The sequence below is a fragment of the Parasteatoda tepidariorum genome, chromosome 8, assembly GCF_982258835.1.
Source record: "Parasteatoda tepidariorum strain Cologne lab strain chromosome 8, Ptep-v5.0, whole genome shotgun sequence".
Taxonomy (NCBI): domain Eukaryota; kingdom Metazoa; phylum Arthropoda; class Arachnida; order Araneae; family Theridiidae; genus Parasteatoda; species Parasteatoda tepidariorum.
In genome coordinates this window covers 100,697,877-100,720,015 of record NC_141762.1, presented here as the reverse complement: position 1 = coordinate 100,720,015, position 22,139 = coordinate 100,697,877, and the positions used below count along the sequence as shown (strand labels likewise).

At 29.8% G+C, this 22,139-nt stretch overlaps 1 protein-coding gene across 2 annotated transcripts in view; it reads right to left on the bottom strand.

Annotated features, from left to right (window-relative positions):
• Window positions 1-22,139, bottom strand: part of MED23 (mediator complex subunit 23) — a 73,908-nt gene that overhangs the window by 33,312 nt on the left and 18,457 nt on the right. The window contains exons 7-16 of one of the 2 annotated variants that reach the window (XM_087169506.1): window positions 20,578-20,647; window positions 20,300-20,448; window positions 19,264-19,359; window positions 16,208-16,411; window positions 13,564-13,853; window positions 11,860-12,108; window positions 6,952-7,076; window positions 6,673-6,847; window positions 4,907-5,070; window positions 2,444-2,641 (exon numbers count right to left, since the gene is read on the bottom strand). In XM_087169506.1, the coding sequence (XP_087025632.1) occupies window positions 2,444-2,641; window positions 4,907-5,070; window positions 6,673-6,847; window positions 6,952-7,076; window positions 11,860-12,108; window positions 13,564-13,853; window positions 16,208-16,411; window positions 19,264-19,359; window positions 20,300-20,448; window positions 20,578-20,647 (1,720 nt within the window). Of the gene's footprint in view, window positions 1-2,443; window positions 2,642-4,906; window positions 5,071-6,672; window positions 6,848-6,933; window positions 7,077-11,859; window positions 12,109-13,563; window positions 13,854-16,207; window positions 16,412-19,263; window positions 19,360-20,299; window positions 20,449-20,577; window positions 20,648-22,139 lie in introns of both variants that reach the window. The other variant, XM_087169505.1, reaches the window with a different exon arrangement.

The following is a 22,139-nucleotide window of genomic DNA, read 5'->3' as shown; positions in this document are numbered from 1 at the left end:
AATGCAGTCAATATACATTTCATAAAAGGTCAATTTTTTTTAAATATTAAAATAGCTGGTCAAGAAAGTAATTAGGAATAAGTTAATCATAAAATAATTAGAAAAATACTTAATATGAATATTATGTAAAAAAAAATGCATGCTAGTGAAAATAAAAAGAAACAATTAGTCTAAAAAAATCAACTTCAAGAAGTTCCAAATATTATAGTCTGATTTTTTTTTTCTTTTTTGATGTTGTAGTGCTGTATTTTTATTCATGCTTAATTTAGTCTGATTTTTTATAACTCTTAAAACTCTTTATTTGTGATTATGGTGTTGAAGTTGATCCAGTTGAAAAAAAGTATGGACATGATTGGGTAAAATAAAACATAAAATTCAGTATCACCTTATTCCCATTCATGCTTTTGATATTAGAAAACATAATGTATTATTATTAGATAAAAAAAAAAACTTTTGATTTTAAATGACTCTATAAATATACATTTTAAATTATTTGAAACACTATGAGATAAACAAGTTGGTGATGGACTGTTTTATTTTTAAAAAGTTTTCAGAGACATGCTTTTCCTTCAAATGTGCTTACACTAATTTATTTCACATACATGTATACTTTAAGAAGAGCAGATGCATAAGGATTTCAATATGACATAGTAATTTAAAGTCACGGAAATGCTCATTGGCAGTTAAAAAGATTTTTAACAAAAATTTACTATCTTCTCATTTGGTTCCAAATTGTTGCCTCATGGCAGAAACTTCACAACAGTATTTAAGCTACAAAACTAAGGTTCCAATGAAATGTATGACTTATTTTATTTAATATTGATGAAAAAATTAATGTATAAAAATTAATTATAACATACTTAAGAATTAAAATAAATGTTCTAATTTATGACTTATTATTATAACTCTGTACCCTGGCAAACCACTATGTGACAATCAAAAAAGGTAAAAACAAAAGATCCAAAAGAAAACCAACATCGAATTTTGACAAGTAACATCAGTCATACAACGCTCTTGAGATTGTTATTTGATCAAAGATTACAAAGGCCGACCTTGAAAACCAGCCTTACCTGCCAATACTCTTCATTTTTCCTCATTTACTTTTTAAAGCTATGCCTTATCTTTTAATATGCACTTAAATTTGTTCAAATAGTTTTCTTTTTTCAGAGTATACTTATTTGTTTTTAATTTCATTTCATAAAATATTTCAAAGTCAAAGCAAGTTATGTGAATATATAAACATTGCATTTAAAACCGTCACCTTTAAAGGAAAAAAAAAACACTATTTATTATGTGTTATTTAATTTGAAAAGTGTCAAATGAATCAACATAGCTGCCAACATGAATAGGGAAAAATCCATTAAATTTCACGAAATATAAATTTCTTGATAATTGCTACAAAATGTACAAAATATTTTTCAAATATTAATGTACAAATATTAATTTTATGGATTTTTAATCAAAAAAAAAAAAAAAAAAAAAAGAAACTGAAATATTTTCCAATTATGATTAACATTAAATGAAGTTGAAATGTTATGTATTATGTTTACTCATAATTTTAAATAATTATAGGTATTTAATTCATCAAGGATAGTTAACTGATTTTTATAAATAAGGCTCGTTTCTTTATGTATTAGTAAAACTTATTTAAATGTTAAAGCAAGCAATAATCTGCAAAAAAAAAAAAAAAAATTCGATTTCAATAGGAATTTAAGGAAACTTTCTCAATTTTAGGGAATTTTCTAAAATGTACAAAAACCAGGAGAATTTTTATTAAACCAGTAGACCAGGAAAAACTGGCAAAATTCAGTAGAGTTGGCAGCTATGAAAAAACATATTTTTTGTACAGTCGGACCTGTTTATCTTGAAAGGCAAAAAATCTGAGATAAAGATGCTTCGAGTTACACAAGTACTTCAAAAAATTTAATTTAATTAAGAAATTTAATTAAAAGTGCTTTAATTGTTTTTAGTAAAAAAATACAGGCATTTCTGTAAATTAATTATACCACATATATCTATTTCATAATAAAAATTTTAGCACACCTTTAACACTGAAAATAATCTTTTTGAAAATTTCTGACATTTACCTTCTTTGTTTGTTATGTTGTTTGGGCATTTGTGCTCAATTATTAGAAATTCAAGAAACAGAGGTTTTTTTTAAAAAAAAATTGAGATAGACATGGAAAATACATTGATTTTAAATAGGAAATGTAAAGAATTTTAGAAATTTTGACATATAGTGGTTTTCGAGACAAAGAGGTTTAACTGTATTTAAAAACATCTTGAAATAAACAAAAAGACATTTATTTTTATTCAAATGCCTTTATTGCTGTAAAATTATTGCATATAAAATGCATTGACAAGATTGCAAAACTAAATGCCTGATATTGATCAATGAATGAAAATTATTAACAATGAACTGAATAGAACGAAAGGTTCATACTTTTCCATTTCCGATATTCCTCTTCCACTGAACGTTTGAGCTGAGCTTTGTTTTCTTTTGTCGTCTGATGCAAGGCAAAAAAATCAGCAAGAACTTTGGGGAAGCACTTGAGGGTGAAACTTGACCAGCTATGGGGAGTGTGTTGCATAATTGTTGTAAGAATTTCCTTACACCATGTACCAGACAAGGACTCAGAACCTACAAAAACAGATTATTATAAAGGTCAGTGCACAAGTAAACTTTTTAAACCATCTGATTTTTCCGAACTATTAATGAAGGAGATTGACTTATTATTTGTAATAAAGTCAAACCTTTGTAAATACAGATGGATTATAAACAATGAGATTGCTATAAAAAACCCAAGGCTTTTCTAAAACTATTTTTAACAAGTAATCTATAGTTCATATTGCATTTTTTCTTATGTTATCTCTACATATAATGGTTCTCTTTTGTAAACAGTTCTTTAAATTACCCCCAGAAAAAAATTAAGAATCAAAGAAAGTCAAGATAATTTATTCTAGAGAATTTATAAAAAGTATAACACAATGAAAACTTTTACAGCCTACCATAAAGCTATGAAGTTAAATTATTCCTGAACATCATATGTGTCACATTCAATAACATTAGCATGCACCACTTTGCAAAGGATTCTACTTTAGAGTGATTTCACAGTATTGTGCATGTTGCGGACATGACATTTACAAAGTTTAATTAATCATAATTCAGGGATGAGAGTAGTCAGAAAGTAAAAAAGAGGAAATCCAAAAAAAAAAAAAAAAAAAAGAAAGAAAAAAAAGAAGAAAAAAAAAATATATATATATAGATAAACAAACATTTGACAAAAAGTGCGATTTTTAAACTTGTAAACCATGTGAATATAAATCCCGATATGAGACTTTTAAATCACGTAAATATAAAACTCTACATCTAATTTAAAAAATGCGAAAATACAAATCATGACTTTTTAATTTTTTGATCACGATGCATAATTTTTAAATCGCGCGATATTACAACCACAAAAACGAATCACGATATTGGATCTTAAGCTCACGTGAATACGAATTGCTACATAGGGCTTTAAAAGCTCGTAAATACAAATCGCGATATTGATTTTTTAAATCTCGTAAGTAAGAATCGCACTGTACAATATTTAAATCGCCTGAATAAGAATCGCAACGTTCAACTTTTAAATCAGGTAAATACGAAAATCGAGATTTGATAATAAAATCGAGATTTTAAAAATGCATAAATACAAAACACGATATTGGATTTTTAAATGTCGTAAATAAGAATCATAATATACGATATTTAAATAGCGTAAATAAGAATCGCAATGTGCAACTTTTAAATCAGGTAAATACGAAAATCGATGATTGATATTAAAATCATGTGAATAAAAATCGAGATCAGAATTACGAAAATACGAGCTATCCAGCCGACGGATAAAAAATACGGAAAATCTTATTTTCTGTGCGTGAAATCGGAGAAAATAGCTAAAATAAGTAAAAATGAGGAAGGGTTAGCAGCTAGGGTGTAGATTGAATTTTCTGTTTATCTTTGAAAATCGTAAATAAATATAATTATTTTACTTCAATGACTGAATTTAAAAAAAAAGGGATACTTATTTAAAAAAACGAAACTTTTAGAGAATCGGAGTTTTTGATAAAAAGGCTGAAATTCGAGAGACAAAAAAAATCTCATCCCTGTATAAAGGTCAACCAGTTTTATCCCAAGGAAATGATTTTTAGAGAAACTTCAGAGGGAGGCAAAGGGACTTCAACAATTTCCCTCCGCGGAAAATTAAATTCCTCATAAAACATTTTAACTTGGGCAAAAAAAATTTTCAGCGGAAATTAGCGGGAAAAATGGAAAAATCTGAAAAAAAGCGGAAATCCGCGAATCCGCGGAAGAATCTCATCCCTGATAATTAAATAAAATATTGAGTTAGGTGACTTTTTTTTGTATTATAAAATCAGGAGACGCGTCTTCTTTTGTTTTATGCGTATTTAAAAGTTAAAATCAATTTTAACACCTTTAAAATAAAAATTTGAAGTGTTCGGACATGACGCTGAAAAATATGGTTTTTAGAAAGTTTTTCTACATTCACCAAAACCTCTGAATTTTATGAAATAAATAAAAACCTTTTTTTTTAGATAACATTGCAGCCTGTATTTGTATAAAATAAATCACAAGACTTTTGAAGAAATAAAATTAATTTAATTAAAAATTACCAAGTTAAAAATAATGTGTATGTCGCGGACATGACCTTGAGCAGGCTACCAAATCGTATGGCTATCAAACAGTACAGCTACCCACTGGCTTTCTTCCAAAAATTTAGCTAATGTTAAAGCTTGTTGTTCTGAAGATACAACAAGTTTTGAAGGCAGTTTAGTAAATAATACAACTAGGCGCATGACTAGAGAAAGGAAAAATAACATCACAACAGAATATAATAGAATTTACCAGTGACGTGTATTGCTCTGGCTAATGTGAGCACCAACACTTTATTCAGCTCCTCAGATTCATTGGAGAGAAGAGATTTTGGTTCAGAGGGGAGACGAGAGAGCTGAGGCTGAACTTCAGCACTACCCATACCAGCAATAAGTTTCAAAGCAGTACTCTCCACGCTGAAACACAAAACATTTTAATACCTATCACACACAAAACATACTATTATTTACATTCTTTCGGTAGTGTCAGAGACAATTTTTCACAGTTGTTACTAAATGCAAAATAAAACATGCAATTGGTATTTTTAAAGCTACATTTCTCCATACACTAAAGTAAGGTCCAACAGATTAAGTTGAACGAAAATTAAGTATCTATAAAAATATCAGATTGAAAGTTTTGAAGTTAAGAGAAACTGCATTGTACATAGTATTAGAAAAGGTGGGTTTTCGATAGTGCAGTCCCTTGAAATGCTGCTTGACGCTGATGTTATTTTGGAGAATGAGGTAGAGCCAGATAATGAAGAGTTATTAGAATATTCCCAATATTCTAATGATGTTTTAATTTGCAAGACACAGGGCGTTTCAATTGCGAATATTATGGAATCTTCCGGTGAAAGCAGTTACGAAGATGTAGCGAAATCTGTATGATTTTCTTAATCCCATTATGAAGCTGTGGTTATGTTACAGAAACTCAAAGTTTTTTTTTTCATTTCAGGGATATGAAGGTCAAGAAAAAGAGATAGATAGCAACTGAGATGATGGAAAATTCGTTGCATTCGTTAAAATAGAAGACTTCGAAACAAGTGAAAATATCTGACTTTTTTTTTAAAATCAAAATGATGTACCTTCTAAATAATTCATTAAAATATTAGATCATATTTAATTTTCAAAATTTATTTGTTTATCTTTTAGTTTACTTAGTAAATAAGAAGATAAATATGTATTATTATGCTATTTTACTTGATTGCAATTTTTGCATACAACAACCAAAGTAGTACATGCCACAAGCTTATTGTTTCACCAGATTGTTGCTGCAAAAGATCAAGAAAACTTTGTTTCATAGTTTTCCTCAGTGAGTAGCACCATCTGTTGACGAACCTCATAACAAATTTTGAAACTTTCTCTCCTTGAATTATGAAATAATTGGGGATAAAAATAACACAGCCAAATTTTTCAATAAGCACCTTTTCTAGCACTCAAAATATATTTTCAAGGACTTAAAAAAAACATTATAATTAGACAGAGTTGGCAAGTTCTTATTTGTTTGCCAGTGATGATGACGAGTCACCAACGATGAAATTAACAAGAGAAAAAAATTTTCTATCGCTATCAGAGAAAAAAATTTGACAGTTTAAAAAAATTACAATTGTTTAGTGGAATATGAAGGTGGAATATTCGGTGGTGGAATATGAAGTCTGAAATTGAGAATCTCTTACAAAATGCAGCAGAGTTGCACATAAGAGACAAAAATCCGTCCCACTGAATCCAGCTCAGTATATGCAACTGCAGATCCACAAGAATTTCATCAAACATGCAAAACGAACGATGTTTTCATACACTATGGACAGAGGGTACACCGAAATAGATTGGGGTTTAATTAATTGTGAAAACCTTGAATAGGACAATGTCTTTTTGCATAGTTCGCGGCAAAAATCAACATGGTAAAGAAAGAATATCTCATTTTGGAAGAGGGAAAATTTAGCACTTTGTAAAAACACCCATTGAAAAAAAGCACTTTTAAAGAATGGTACACAACCTTCTTTAACCTGTAATACTTACCACAAGTGAAGTTGTGTCTGATTTGTTTGAGGCACGGCTGCCAGGCTGTGAAGATGATTGAGAAGCTGGACCCTGTAGTGAGGTTGAAAATGATGCAACCTGTAGCTGAACATCTCTAGCAATGTGTGCAGAATACCCCAAGCGTGGCTGCGAAACACAATCGGCAACAGGTGCGCTATAAAGACACACATTTTTTTTAAAGGCAGAACTTGTCTTAAGAGATTAAATTCACACACACTGAGCTATAAAATTTGACCTTACTAATGAAACCTTTAATACCCAGAGATTCGATTTCACTGTAGACCAAAAGGCGACTATACGTTTCCACCAGCGCCGGAGAAAGGCTGAGCGATGACTTGGACTGGGCGAGTTTCATGACATGAGTAACAATATTGTGAATGAGACTAGATGTAAAATAACAAAATAATGTACAGCAAACAACTTAAATCATACAGTTTTTTTTAATCACTCTCATAAATTTTTTTAAAAAATTTACTGCCCGGTGTTTTCCCTGTATATATTATACACAATATATTAAGAGAAAACAACAATTACTGTGTTCTTGTGTGAGCTATATTAGGCTAACTCTATTTATAAGTTTTAATTGCTGCAAAAACAGCTGAATGCTATAGTAAATGAAATAGTACCATCCTTAAATATCCCATAGATTAGGTTTTGAGTGGTCACCATTTTTTAAAAGACAAATATAAGAAACAAAATTCCTTGCATTTTCCCAGTGCGTAAAGAAAAACTAAAATTTCCTTGATATTTTAGGTAATTTTTAAATTCCCTGTATTTTCCAAGTTTTCCCTGCTCTCCCTGTGGAGTGGCACTGATTTCTATCATACAAAAACAAAAAAATGCAAATTTTTTTTAATGTAATGCAAAGATAACTGATTAAAATATCCCCAAGACAAATTTCAGTAATTAAGTTAAAAATTCAGAGGATTTGGTAACTATAGACAAATATGGAAATATTTTACAGGCATTTTTATACTTACTTGTTTAGTGCATGTTAACAGAAACAAAATACTTAACAGCTAATAGATATAATATAATAAATAAAATAGAAAGTAGCTACCGTATATTCCGGCGTATAACGCACACTTTTAATACCAAAAATAACATTGGAATTTGCGGGTGCGCTGTATACGCCGAATATAAAAAATTATAGATTAAAAAAAATTTAATATAGAAAAATACTTTTATTTTAAAGGAATAACATACCTTTATCTATATACTTTATTGATTTTCGTTATTACATAAATATAGTTCATTATATTCGCCTTCCGTTATTTCTTCAGGCACGTCATCACAATCTGTTTCGTCTTCATCATCTGTGTTACCCTCATCCATAAATAAAGTCATCTTCTGATCCGTCCAGATTATTTGAAATGCTGCATTTTTTGAATGATTTTCTAACCATCTCAGGCTTAATTTCATCCCATGCTTTTAATATCCATTCGGACACTGTTTCCAAACTTGTATGACGCATATGTCCTCCTTTCGTAAAGGTTTTATCGCCCTCCAACATCCAAGTGTTCCACAGTTTTTTTTAAATTGCCTTATGGTTTGTTTAAGCAGACGTCCAATGGCTGAACTAATGGTGTCAATCCGCCCGGAATAACTGCTATATCGGTGTTACATTCTTTCAACAATTTTTTCTGTATTATCTGTAAGGTGGGACCTAAACATGTCCCACACTAAAAGGCTTTCCGGTTTTCTATAGGTACTAGACGAGATATTGCACAGGTACAATCCAAATTTTCGTGGGTGTTATACGAAGAGTATATCTTAAAATTTAAAAAAAGTTATTAGAAATTACGGGTGCACGTTATACGCCGGGGCGCGTTATGCGCCGGAATATACGGTACTTAACTAGTTGACTACAAATTTTATATGGCTATATTCTTAACATTGATTCATAAAATCAATTTTAAACAGCCTTAAATTTCAGATAACTTGAGAAACAAAATAATATATGTGGAAAAACAAAAGATGCAGTAGCAATGGACCAAGGTTTGACTCTTTAAGGAAATCAGAGCAAGTTAAAATTAGTAGTCTTAAGAAAATCAATAATATAATTAGACGAAATATTTTATTATCTAAGATGCATAAAACTGTGCTTTAAATTTTTGCGAAATTATTGTAAAAATATGCACATGTTGTTAAAAAAATTTTTTAAAGTTCTTCCAATTATAAACAATGACAGAAATAATTAGGAATAATTTTTTTTTCTTTTACCATTTTGACTTAAACAATTATTTGCATTTTTTAAACAAGCATAACATATTGACATATGCTTGGGTAGCTGAATGGTGATAGTCACTGTCCCTAAGGAGACAGAGATAGTGAGTTCGATCCTCACAGTTCGAAAGAAATCTAAATATGTATATAAGAGAACTATTTAAGAATTTTCACCACACCAACGAATGAGTTGAACCACAGCAACTGAAGGGAGAACATCTCCAAAACAATATCTCCGTTTTAGTGTTACAAGAGTTTCGGCATTAATTTGTTTTGTAATTTGTCTGTAAATATCTCTGCCATTGAATATAAATAAATAATTTCAGAGCTAGCCTGGTGTTTTTTATTTTCTTGGAAAATGGTTACATGCAAGGGTGCTGGCAGAATAATATAAAACGAAGCGCAACCCTCTAACAAACTACCCTCCCTCCTCCAGAAAAAAATTTAGAATATTTTGTTATTACATATATTTTCATCGGTTAATTTTTCTCAAGATACATTTCTTCATTGTTAACAAGATATTTAAAAAAAAATATGAATTTCTTGTGCTTGCAAATTTTGCCACTAGAAACTGTACTGATGGAGCTGGCATGGCTACTGACTTTGAAACACAAATAACTACAAACAGTAGTTTCGTATACTAACTTGTTTGTGCACGCTTAGCATTGGTATTTATTGTGTTATTGAAGTTTTACAGTTGTGAGAAGTCAGTTTGTGTTATACACCTTTGTTAAACTAAATAGCTAATAGAAAATATATTATTTATAGTTTATTGAATGAAATTTAAAAATATAGCTTAGATATCTGCCAAATTTGTGCATGCTCAGTGTGCATAAGAAAAGAATCAAAGATGACTCAGAATTAATTGAAAAAGTTATAAACAGATTTGGACAGCAAACAAGACGATTACAATTCTTGTTTGATTAAACATGTTTTTAATTGCTATGTATTAATAATTACTTAATTATTTGTTTTTGACTAAAAATATTTCTAATAAAAAATTTTTTACAACAAAATTGGTTTTCTGTATCTCTTTAATTGTTTTAAAAAAAGCCAGGGGTGTGCAAGTGCACCCCCTTACACCCTGCGGTCAGCGCTCTTGTTTACATGTATATATTTTACTTAAGCTTTCACTTATTACTTTTATGCCTTCCAGAATTTTCTAGAATATCTCATTACAGCATTTCCTGTTCCGTATATATATATACAGTGCAACATCGAAAATCCGGACTGCTGGGGAGTTTGGAAGGTCCGGATTTCCGAAATTTCCGGATTTTAGATACCTTACTTGAATTGATAGAATTATCGAAGTTTCGAATTCGCCAGGCCGATTTCGCGATTAATCACGAGTGTGTAGACCTCCGACCTCAATTTTAACATAAATATACTCTTTAAATAAGAAATAAAAGACATTACAAATCAAACTTTCGTCATATTTCCCCCCGCAATCGATCGTTTAGATAACATAATCTTAGCAATTAAAACTAAAAATATATGCTTAAAACACGAGCTGAATTTCAACTTATAACCGAAACAGATGCTTCTAGACTAGACTGTACCAGCTGATACTAATCCTTTTTTTGTTGGGGGATGAAAGAACCTGTCCCCGCCTCCTAAGCTTCAAAGTTAAGAAAGAACCAGTTTTCTTTCATCACAAGGGGGGAAAACAAGGAGATGGAAGAATTCCTCCTTCTGAGGGGATTCCCCTTCAGGAGGAGGGGGATTCCCTTTTATATTCTTTGTTATCTATACAGAACTGATAAGAATGACTGAAATTCCTTATCAGCTATGAGCTTTCATTCATTCCCCACCTCTACCTCTTCATCTACTGCTTCATTGTTGCAAAAGAGTTGTGGGATTCCCCTTCAGGAGGAGAGGATTTCCCTTTATATTCTTTGTTATCTATACAGAACTGATAAGAATGACTGAAATTCCTTATCAGCTATGAGCTTTCATTCATTCCCCACCTCTACCTCTTCATCTACTGCTTCATTGTTGCAAAAGAGTTGTGGGATTCCCCTTCAGGAGGAGGGGATTTCCCTTTATATTCTTTGTTATCTATACAGAGCTGATAAGAATGACTGGAATTTCCTTATCAGCTATGAGCTTTCATTCACACCCCACCTCTACCTCTTCATCTACTGCTTCATTGTTGGAGAAGAGTTGTGGTTTTGCATTAAAATTTTTATTCTAAGCGATTTTTTTTAAATTTTTTCTTTTGAAATTTTTTCTGAGGAACTGGACGTATGAGTCCGGATTTTAGAGATTTCCGGATTTCAGAAGTCCGGATTTTCGAGGTCGTACTGTATCTATAAAACCTCCAATGTTTCAAGAGAGAACGTCAGTTGCCTTGTTCCTAGCGTAACTGAAATGTCTCAAGAAATATGTTTGACTTCCTGAACTGATTATTTCTACACAACAACATTTCACTATTCATAATTCTTGCTGTCAAAAAAAAAAGTATAGATAAAGAATCTCACCGAACCCAGCTTAGTAGACGCACGTGCAGACTCGTAAGTATTTCATCAAACCTGCAAAGTGATTGGCACTTTCATATGTTAACGGCCAACGGTACACCAAAATAGATTGTGGCTGAATGAATTGTGAAAACGTTGAATAGAACAATGTGAAAAGCACGCTTTTACAAAATAGATGACAAAAATCGATATTCTCTATCGAAAAGGGAAAATTAAGCACTTTTTAAAAACACTCAATGAGAAAAGCACCTTTAAGGGCTTTTAAAAAAACAAAAATCGAAGATAAGCAGTTTTTAAAAAAGCTATGCACCACGTCCCTAAGGTCTTGTAAAACCCTCTTGATTAGTACTATACACGTTGTACCACAGTGCCACCCCTGTAGTCTGAATTCAGGTTGTGCAACTCAATCTCTCAAAATCATTTAGATTTAAAAATATTTATTGTTAAAACAATAGTTATGTACCTCATTTTGGTGTGGACAGTGAGAGAATCTAGTACACTCATAGACAATGGTTTTATAGGACCCTGTACAGCTGCCCCTGCACTACTCAATTGCTGCTTTTGAGTTCCCTGCACTGCTTCCACCAGAACTCCCATAGGTCTTGTAAAACACTCTTGATTAGTACTATACGCATTGCACAACAGTGCCACCCTGTAGTCTGAATTCAGGCTGTGCAACAGTCCCTCGTCGTTCAAACTCAACTGGAGGTACCTGAAATCATAAAAAAGACAATTTGTATAGGTAATATTCATAGTAAAAGTTTTCTAATAATTCTGAGCAAGTTCATTAAAAGGCCTCAGTAAGAATCAAAAGCATAAAAAGCAATGGTCTCTTAAATATATATATATATATATTTTTAAATTGCTTAAAAGACAGTTAAAAATTCATTAAAAAAATATTACACTTGACCCAAGCGCATTGATGGTTAAAATACAAAAGAACAAAAATTCCACCAGATAAAATGGAAACAAAAAAAAATTATAAAAAATCAAGAATTTTTTAAAAAATAAAAATTTTTTAAAAAAAACTGAAAAATGTTTTGATGCAAGAATGTGAACAATTTAATCATTGACTCAAGTAATGATTTTATGCACTTGGTTTATTTCTTTAAAAAAAATACCAAATTTAAATCATCAACAAAAAGAGTAAGGTAACTTAACTTGTTTTCAAAAGTATTTTGGGAACTAAGAACAAAAAAATCTTTATTTAGGACTAAAATGATTTAAAAATGTTTTGAACAAACATTGTCACAAAATCTGATATTTATTTTCATATATATATATGGATTAATAAAAAACAATGAAGCAAAGAATTGTTCATTGTCAACAGACACCAAAAAATTAAGAAATAAGCATAAAAACAATGGGGTTTTAAATATTTTTCTTTAAAAAACAATATATTTTCTGCGTATAAATTGTTTGTTAAAAAAGATTACATACTTGACCCCAGCACATTGATAGTTAAAATACAAGAGTTTTTTTTTCTCCAGCAGATAAAATGGAAACAAAAAAAAAGTATAATAAATCAAGAATTTAAAAAAAAATGTTTTGATGATAGATTATGAACAATTTAATCATCATTGACTCAATTCATCATTTTACTCACTTGATTCATTTCTTAAAAAAATATTAAATTTAAATCAACAAAAAAAAAGAAAGATAACTTATCTTACTTTCAAAATTATTTTGAGAAGGAAGAACCAAAAATTCTTTATATAGTACTGAAATGATTTAAAAATGCTTTAAACAAACATTGTCATGTAATCTGCTATTTATTTTCATATCTGATATTTCTGATAATCTGTCATTTATTGACATACATATACTGATTAATAAAAAACAAAGAACTGTTCATCGTCGGCAGACATCAGAAAATTAAGATACAAATTTTGAACAATTGATAACAATATTTTATCGCAATTACGACCGACCATATCATATCTATGAATAAAAATAACTATAAATTGGGTACTTGCCAGCTGGTGACATATGGTACGCAAGTAACAAAAGCATCAAAATCGTAAATGCATAATGAAAAATTTGCTAATTCAAATTTACAGTTGTCTATAACGTCCTTTTTATAGACCATTAAATGAAAAATGAGGTGGTCTTTTTGGGCCACAAAAATTTTCCTTCCAACCTTTAAAAAAAAAATTATAATAATTACTCTAAGTGTGAAGTGAGAGCGACAGGTAATCTTCTCTGCAGACTGACTTGTTCCAATTGAGCTTTCTTCATCAAATGAATCCAGATGGAGGTGACTGCCAAGGCGTGAGTGGAACTCGCTTTTGAGACGTCGGGGAAGGGCAAAGGCTCCTTCTCCGGGTACAGGAGATCGTAGAGTTTCATGACGGGGAGAAAATCATTCAGGTGGTTCTTTTGTATGCTGCCAGAGATGAACTGTAGCAGGACCCACATCAAGTGGTCTCTTCCTTTGCGGAAATTTCGACCCACCAACTGAAACAAATATTTCAATTATTAGGTAAAATTGCTTCTTTTACTTTTAAGGTCGCAAATGGTTCTGAAGTTGTTCACAGACAAACGCTTCATTCCATTGTTATAAATTTTGCCGTCACCATACAGTTAGATAATTGCGATTTATCTTCATTTACTGTCACTTGAAATATATTTATATCTGACACACACAATTACCATATACTCTCGATATCTCAAACTTTCATGCTTCGAAAACCTTGTTACGTTGAAAAAATATTTTTCCCTTGGAATTACATATCCACATAATGTTCATGTGAATCTCTATGTTGAAGGATTTTTTCTCAAAACTATATTATGTTGAACATTTTAGGAAATAGAAAATGAATTTTTTTCAGAAAAATCACAATGTAAGTTTATTGTAAACCGATTATTTTCTATTTAATGCATAATTAAATTTTGTCTTACTTAAAATTTTGTATATTTGCAGAAAATTAAATACTTTTAATTACTAGAATTCATTCAAAAAATACTTTTTCATTAAAAAAAAAACACTTTTTGTACAAATGTTTTCCTTTTTATCAATAATTGATGTAGCAAATATATATATAGTATATATTGTGAAAAGTGATTACTCATATTCAAAATTTATGCATTGTGATATCATATTAAAAATTGGGTTTTCAAAAATCGTGCAGAATTTCATAGCAATAACCGTTGAAAAGGTGATCGAGAAACAAAATAGACTTACAATGGAATCTATACAAATTGAGCCAGTTAAAGAATGATAACTCAAATTTGCAATTCAGAATTTTTTATTTTTTAAGAAAAAAAGATACTTTTGTGTTCAGAAGCTTTTCAATCCAATTTGTACGAAAAAAAAAGCATTGCCAGGAGTACAGAAAAGTCTTCCAATAGTCTTCTTTACCTGAAAATAGTTGCTTTTTTTGAGCATTTTCAGGCAAAAAAAGTTGCCATACTCCCCTCATGCTAAAAATAGTTGCAAATAGTCGCATTTTAGTCACCTGCGGTAACCCTGCTTTATCGAATAACCTTAATTACTGATAATAAAACCAGCTTAGAGTGATGTATGGTGCGTAAAGTAGAAAAGTGAATATAACGAATAAATTCTGATTTTAATGATCAGATTTTCCCGTACAAGTGCACAACTTTAAAGGTTAATAATCCTAACTTTAAATTTGTTAATTAATTAGTGCAGACAATATTTTAAGTAACAAAATCAGACAAAATTATGTATTTTCTTTGAATATGAAGAAGAGCTGTGATCTGAAAGATATTGTCCCATGAGTTTAGGCAGGAGAGTGTTCAAAAGTTTAAACTTTCAATATTAATTTTACTTTTTGAGCATTTTGGAATATTCCACGAACTTTTTAAACAAACTGAAAACTTTTCAGTAAATGATTATAAAATTCATTTTTCCAAAGATAATTCTTAGACAAAAAAAAACTATTTATCATCATTTTATTTTATAATAATTGAAATATTTTGAATTATATATTGTAATATATTGTAATAGTCATATACAAATATTAACTTATAATATAATTTCAAAGTAAGCAATTTTAGATAGCAAATTAAAAATATTTTTAAAAATAAATTTTAAATATATGACTATTTTAAATATACAGAAAAAAATATATATGAAATATATACATATGAAAAATATGTATAAAATACAGATATATAGTTATATACATAGCACAATAAAGACAAAAAGGATAAAAAGAAAAAATAGTGAAACAAAGAAAATTAAGGAAATTCATAAATTTTAATTACTGCATATAAGCTGCAAGTATATAGAACTCATTTAAATACGGTAAATCCAAAAATCGATGTTTGATATTAAAATCGCGTGAATATGAATCACGATATTAGCAGATATATTTCAAATATTAAAAATGGCAAAAAAAAAAAAAAAAAAAATTTAATTGGAGGGAGAAGAATTACATGCATTTAAACGTCTCAACACAATTTGTTGAAATTTTCAAAAACTAAATTTTAGATTCCGGAACTCTTTAATTCTTACTTTAAGTCTTCACTCTTGCTTTAAATTTTAGATTGCAGTAAAAATTTAGTCAGATTATAAAGTTTCGATTTGCAGAAAGATTCAAATCAATGGTGCTGAGAAATGCGAAATTTGCGGATAAATCACATTCCCTGCTTCAAGTATTTAGACCTGTAAGAAAGATACGAAAAATCCTGAAATTTCAGGGATTTACTGGAATATTGTTCCTGAGAACTGAAAAATTAATAATGTCACTGAAATAAACATTAAAAGAAGAAGAAATATTATGTTGTCTCTTAAATACAAAATTCTATTTAAAATATTATTGAAAAAAACATTTTCAAACACATACTTTTCCATGTAGTATCATGATAATGTCAGGAAAGCTGGCGTACTGAAACAAGACAAAATAAATGAGTTGGCTAGACAGGTGCTGCCATAATAACTGAGTTGGGCCACCATCTTCCATTGCTTCCACATCATTTTCAGATTTCTCCATGGCCGACACAATCAATTCCACCAATTGTTCTTCCAACACAGGGCATCGCTGCTTTTGCTAGATTTGCACACATGAAACAAGAATTAACAGTCTTATCTTTAAAAATATTTTTTAAAGTTCTTCTAATTTTTATACAAAAATAAAAAAAAATTAACAATTGTTAAAAACACATACTAGAAATCAGAGTTGGTATTTCTTTGGGTAGAGAACTATTTCGGAAAACCTAAACCTTAAATTGGAAAAAACTAAAAATGACCAATAAAATTTTTCAGTGAAAAGTATTATAAGGATACAGAAGAAATCATTGGGACTTTGATCAATCTGAGAATTATATTTTTGCAGTTAACAGGTCTTTAAAGTAAACAAAGAACAAAACACAAATTATTTAGCAAAATAACAATAAATAAATGGAAATTAGCATTAATATTTGTACAATGTTTTGTTTTTGTTCAAATTACATTTAATTAACAAAAGAGTAATTAATATGAAAAATAAATGTCATTATTAATACTGAAAGAAAAATGGCAATGCCACTCAAATCTGGAGAAAAAAACACAATATATAAAGAGGAAACACAATTACTGTGCTCTTGTGAGAACTATATGGGGCTAACTATATTTATTAGTTTAAATTGCTGGAAACACAGCTGAACATACTTAAATAATGCTATAGTAAATGAAATAGTATCATCCTTTATCCCATAGATCACACTTTGAGTGATCACCATTTTTTAAAAGACAAATATAAGAAACAAAGTTCCTTGCATTTGTCCAGTTCGTAAAGAAAAACTCAAATTTCCTTGATATTTTAGGTGATTTTAAAATTCCCTGTATTTTCCAGGTTTTCCCAGAATTTAAAAAAGCATTATAATATAATTAATTGAAATGATAGGTATAACCAAAACTGTTACACTCTGGACTTAATATAAAACTAATGAGTTATGTGATAGAAATTACAATACTTGTTACACAAAATTACAATATAAAATTACACAAAAATACAAGATTTGGTTAGAAAAAATTCATATTGAAGTAATTTTTAGGAGCGAGAGGAATCAATATTTTTCTTGCTGGTGGAAAAAAGCGTTAACCAGTATGAAATATATCTACGTGTCGTGATATATCTACGCCTATAATATGTATTTTAATGAACCCTGAAGAGCATATAAACCCACCCAGATAAATTTAATGCATCAAGTGTAATGTACAAGCATAATGGACATAATTTGTTTTTACAAACAATTTATATATTATATAAATTGTACTTATATTAAACTTAGCAAAATGTTTTTTTTTTAATCATATGCTTTATTTTGTCACATATGTAGTTCATTTAAGATAAATTTTGTTTGAAAAAAAAAAACCAATTTACTGAAATATGATTTACTTCATATAATTTTGTATAAAAAGTTTCAAAGTAAATTTAAAAAACAGTGTTGATTCTTTCAAAGAACAATAGGGTTTAATATTTGCAAAGAAAACTGATTGGAAATGATAAATTGTGAAAAAAAAATAACACTTGCATACCAGCCAGTATTGGAGAAATAAAATAACAGAGATTTTACTATACAAGTTAAGTTATGATACTTTATGCATAATCATGCAAGTCAAAAAGAAAATTTACAATAAGAAATAATATAAGCATCTACATTCAGCGAAGTAAAAAATATGTATATAAATCTTATCTAAATTAATAGTAATAGTAAAAATATGTAAAAAAATAATAGTAAAAAATATGTATATGTATCTTAATCTAAAGAAGATTTTTTAAACCATTATTTATAATTACTTAGATTATTTTATAACCATCCTTAAACAGAGCTGACCCAATTTTGGGTTTAAGACTACTAATGTTCAACTCTGTAGCCCAGTAATTTTGTACCAATCCAGAAGACAAGGGAACTCCTGGATCAGTACCCCCAGAGGTTTGACTTGTTATGGGAACGTGGAGGACTTTGCAACTCCACAGATTTAACTGCATCAGTCACCATTTACTACACGGGGAGTCTTCGTATGCAATATTTTATTTTATTTTACAGCTGTCGTTGAACAGCAGACCCAATTTTTAGGTTTATGACTACTGATGTTCAACTCCTTAGCATCGTAATTTTGAACCCAATCCAGAAGACAAGGGAACTCCTGGATCAGTACCCCCAGAGGTATGACTTGTTATGGGAACGTGGAGGACTTTGCGACTCCACAGATTTAACTGCACCAGTCACCATTTACTACACGGGGAGTCTTCGTATACAATATTTTATTTTATTTTACAGCTGTCGTTGAACAGCAGACCCAATTTTTGGGTTTATGACTACTGATCTTCAAATCCCTAACTTTGTAATTTTGAACCCAATCCAGAAGACAAAGGAACTCCTGAATCAAGTATTGGGAGAAATATGCCTTTGTGGAGGACTTTTTAATGGAAATAATCCGCATTTGCGTTACATGGAGAGGAAAACCACAAAGATCTCCCACGATTAGCCGAAAGGCAATTTAGCCCATGATCCGTCTACCACTGAGGATATTTCACGTCAACACTGTGGTCAGTGCTGACATGAGGAATTTGAATCGACCAGCTGGAATTCGAGCCCAGTTCATCCCATCGGACTTATTACTACAGTACTGTTGCGGAATACCATCTGTAGAGGAATAAAAGAAGTGCTTTTGCAATCAGTGGATATTTTATAACCCAAACTTTTATTCTTAAAATTTCCTCAACAAATACGGAGAAATTTGAGATTATACAGATAAACAGGAGAAAGTCGTAAAATACAGGAGTTTTTGTTAATAAAATAGGAGACTTGGCATGTATGCACTGGGTGGGTAATTAGGATAGATTTTTCCAATCTGAAAAAAAACCCTTATTTCTGAGTGACTTTCAAACTAATTAAATGCATTACAGATACTAACTTGCTTACTGACTCCCAACATACAGCAAACCATTTCTCTCGAATAAGGTTGCTCCAAAACATATCTAAAGAGGGAAGTTTGTGGCTCCTGCAACTCCTAAAAAAAAAAATTCAGCCATTAACTTGTGAACAAATCTAAATATACTACAGAGCTATTTGAGATAATAAAAAAGAGAAATCAAAAATCATGTGTAGAGCAGTTAAAAACTACAACTCCAAAGGAAAGTTGCGCAATGCAGCTGAAATTCCATAAGAAAATTCTAAAGAGGGAAACAATAAAAATTTATAAATGACAACTGAAGCTGACGTCGTCAAGGGGTACCAGCTCCTGCAAGTCATAAAAATAACAAACTTTTTCTATCAAGAGAGCACGAAAAATGTCTAAATATTGCTCTCTCTGTACCCCTTAGGTTTTGTAAAAAGTTCAGGAAGAGAGAAAAGAAGTAACAAAAGTAAATTACATAAACTAATTAACAAAGAAAAACAATGTTGAAAAAGCTTACTTAAAAATTTTCCTATTCCAAACAAACCAAAGTACACAACTTTCTGAAAATATTTAACCAAACTGAAATTTGAACAAGCTACGCCTACAGTTAATGAACAGAAAGAAGAGAAAAGAAAAAGAAGGAAAGCAAGAAAGCAGTTGCTATCTGTTAAAAGAAAAACTTAACTGGGGCAACTCAGTAAGTCTCGATCCAGCCCTACTAAAAGAAAACAAAAACTAATACTTTTTAATCGTTTCTTTAATTTTACCTTCAATATTGCAAAAATTAACAATATTTAGTACTGTTAAAGGAAAACCTTTATTATCTAAATTATTTTCACAAAATTACTAGTAGCCTCTTGAAAGCATTCAACATTATTGCAAATTTTAATAATTTTAAACAGTTGAGAAAAAACTAAATTTTTGAAAATATTACTACACAAATTTGCATCAAAATGACAGAAAAAATTGACTTCCAGAGTTGGTACCCTCTGACAATGTCAGCTTTTTATATTTTTCAGTATTTTCTTCTTTAGAGTTATTTGAAAATTACTTTATTGTAAGGAAGTTGTCCCCTTAAGTTAGCTTTAGCGGTCTGGGGATCCAACTTCCAAACGTTTCCAAGAGTGGCAGAATGTCCGACGATGGGAAGAAGTTTAGATTTTCCATACACTGTGTCATCACCTTTGATTTCCATAAAAACTGCAATTAAAAGAATCAGTAATTATAAATCTTGATTCCTAATAAACTTAACAGATTGTGAAAAATAAATGACATGTTTGACAGCTACAATATAATGAAGTTTATCACCAAGAAAATAAATACTCTTACCAGAAACTGAAACCATTTGAGCAACTGGTCGAAAACTATCAATGAATGAGGATATGAGCTTAGAAAATTTCTGTAAAAATATATATATATATATAGATATCTAAACTCGTTTTGTATTATTATAATGCTATCAGGAACAATAAACAAGATAAAAATGACAATTTATAGATAGTTGGAAGTATATTAAAGTACATATACATAAATGGAACATTTGGTATGATAGAATATGAGAAAAAAAAAGCTAAAATCTTAAATATTAAGATGATAATATATTTATTTAAAAAACAAAATAAATGTAGATTGCTCTTTACTTATTTATTTGTAACATTTTTATTATTCTTTATGATTTTTTTCAAAGTATTTTAAGTAAACACGTAGTTCCAATGATAATAATTTTAAGAAAAAAAGTACAAACTTAAAAAACCCTGTATATGTCTTTATGGAATATATCTAATTACATCAGATTTTGAGAATTGACCACACACAGATTTATATTTGACCTCAACCAAAGTAGCATACAGCTCTGTAAAAGGCAGATCATTTTGTTCTTTAGAACGAATGAATAATAAAAAATGAATAAAATTTTATGAATAATTTAGAATGAATAAAAAAAATTGTGAAAACATTTCTTTCCGTCATTACTGTTAACATAGGACAGCCAATTGCACATTTCTAGAAAATGATCTTTTAGAGGAATGCAATGCTGCAAAAAAAAAAAAATTGTTTTTATCTGAGCTCTGACACCATTCTTGATGATTCTTATCTAAAATGATAGCATAAACGTGAATATAATCCCCACTTTTTCCAATCACACACACAAAAAAAATAATTTTTAATGATTTTTTTTTTCGTTGCAAATTAAGGTACATTCCTTCTTTGGAAGAAGTTTAATCATGTAAGTAATACTTAATTTATTTTTCAAATCAAAGGCCATAAAATTATTGAAGAGAAATAAACACAGGGGGCCACTGCATTTTCTGGTGATAGCACTGCATCGTTGCACAGTGATAAAAAAGAAGAAAAAAAATTTAAAGTTATAATAAGCGCCTGTTTGGCGGAAGAGCTGCTACACCACGCATATCATCATCCTTATAAAAGAGACTTTTAAATTACCATTTAGAATATCTGTATAATAAAATTTTTTTATTCATTTCATAAAGTAAATTTTTAATTTCTAAATTATAAAAAAATAAAAAATAAATCCATTAAAAGGTTTGCTTACTTACAGCCGTAGACCTACTGTTTAGGCAAGGCTGAATTAAATCATGGTTGATACCCATGTTAATTTGGAATAAGCGTGCATAATAAATAATACCTTTAAATGGTTTGAAAATAATGTTAAGTATTACAATTAAATACATCAAATAATGTAATTTTATTTCTAAATTATATGGGGAGGGAGAGAGAGAGAGAGAGAGAGAGAATGGTCTGAAATGCATTGAAAAAAGTTTTCTTTTTCAGCAAAAAAAAAGCAACAAAACGATATAAAACAAAGTTATTCTTACGAGTTGGCACCGCACTAAAATATAAAGTTAATGACAACAAATAATTCCGAAAATAAT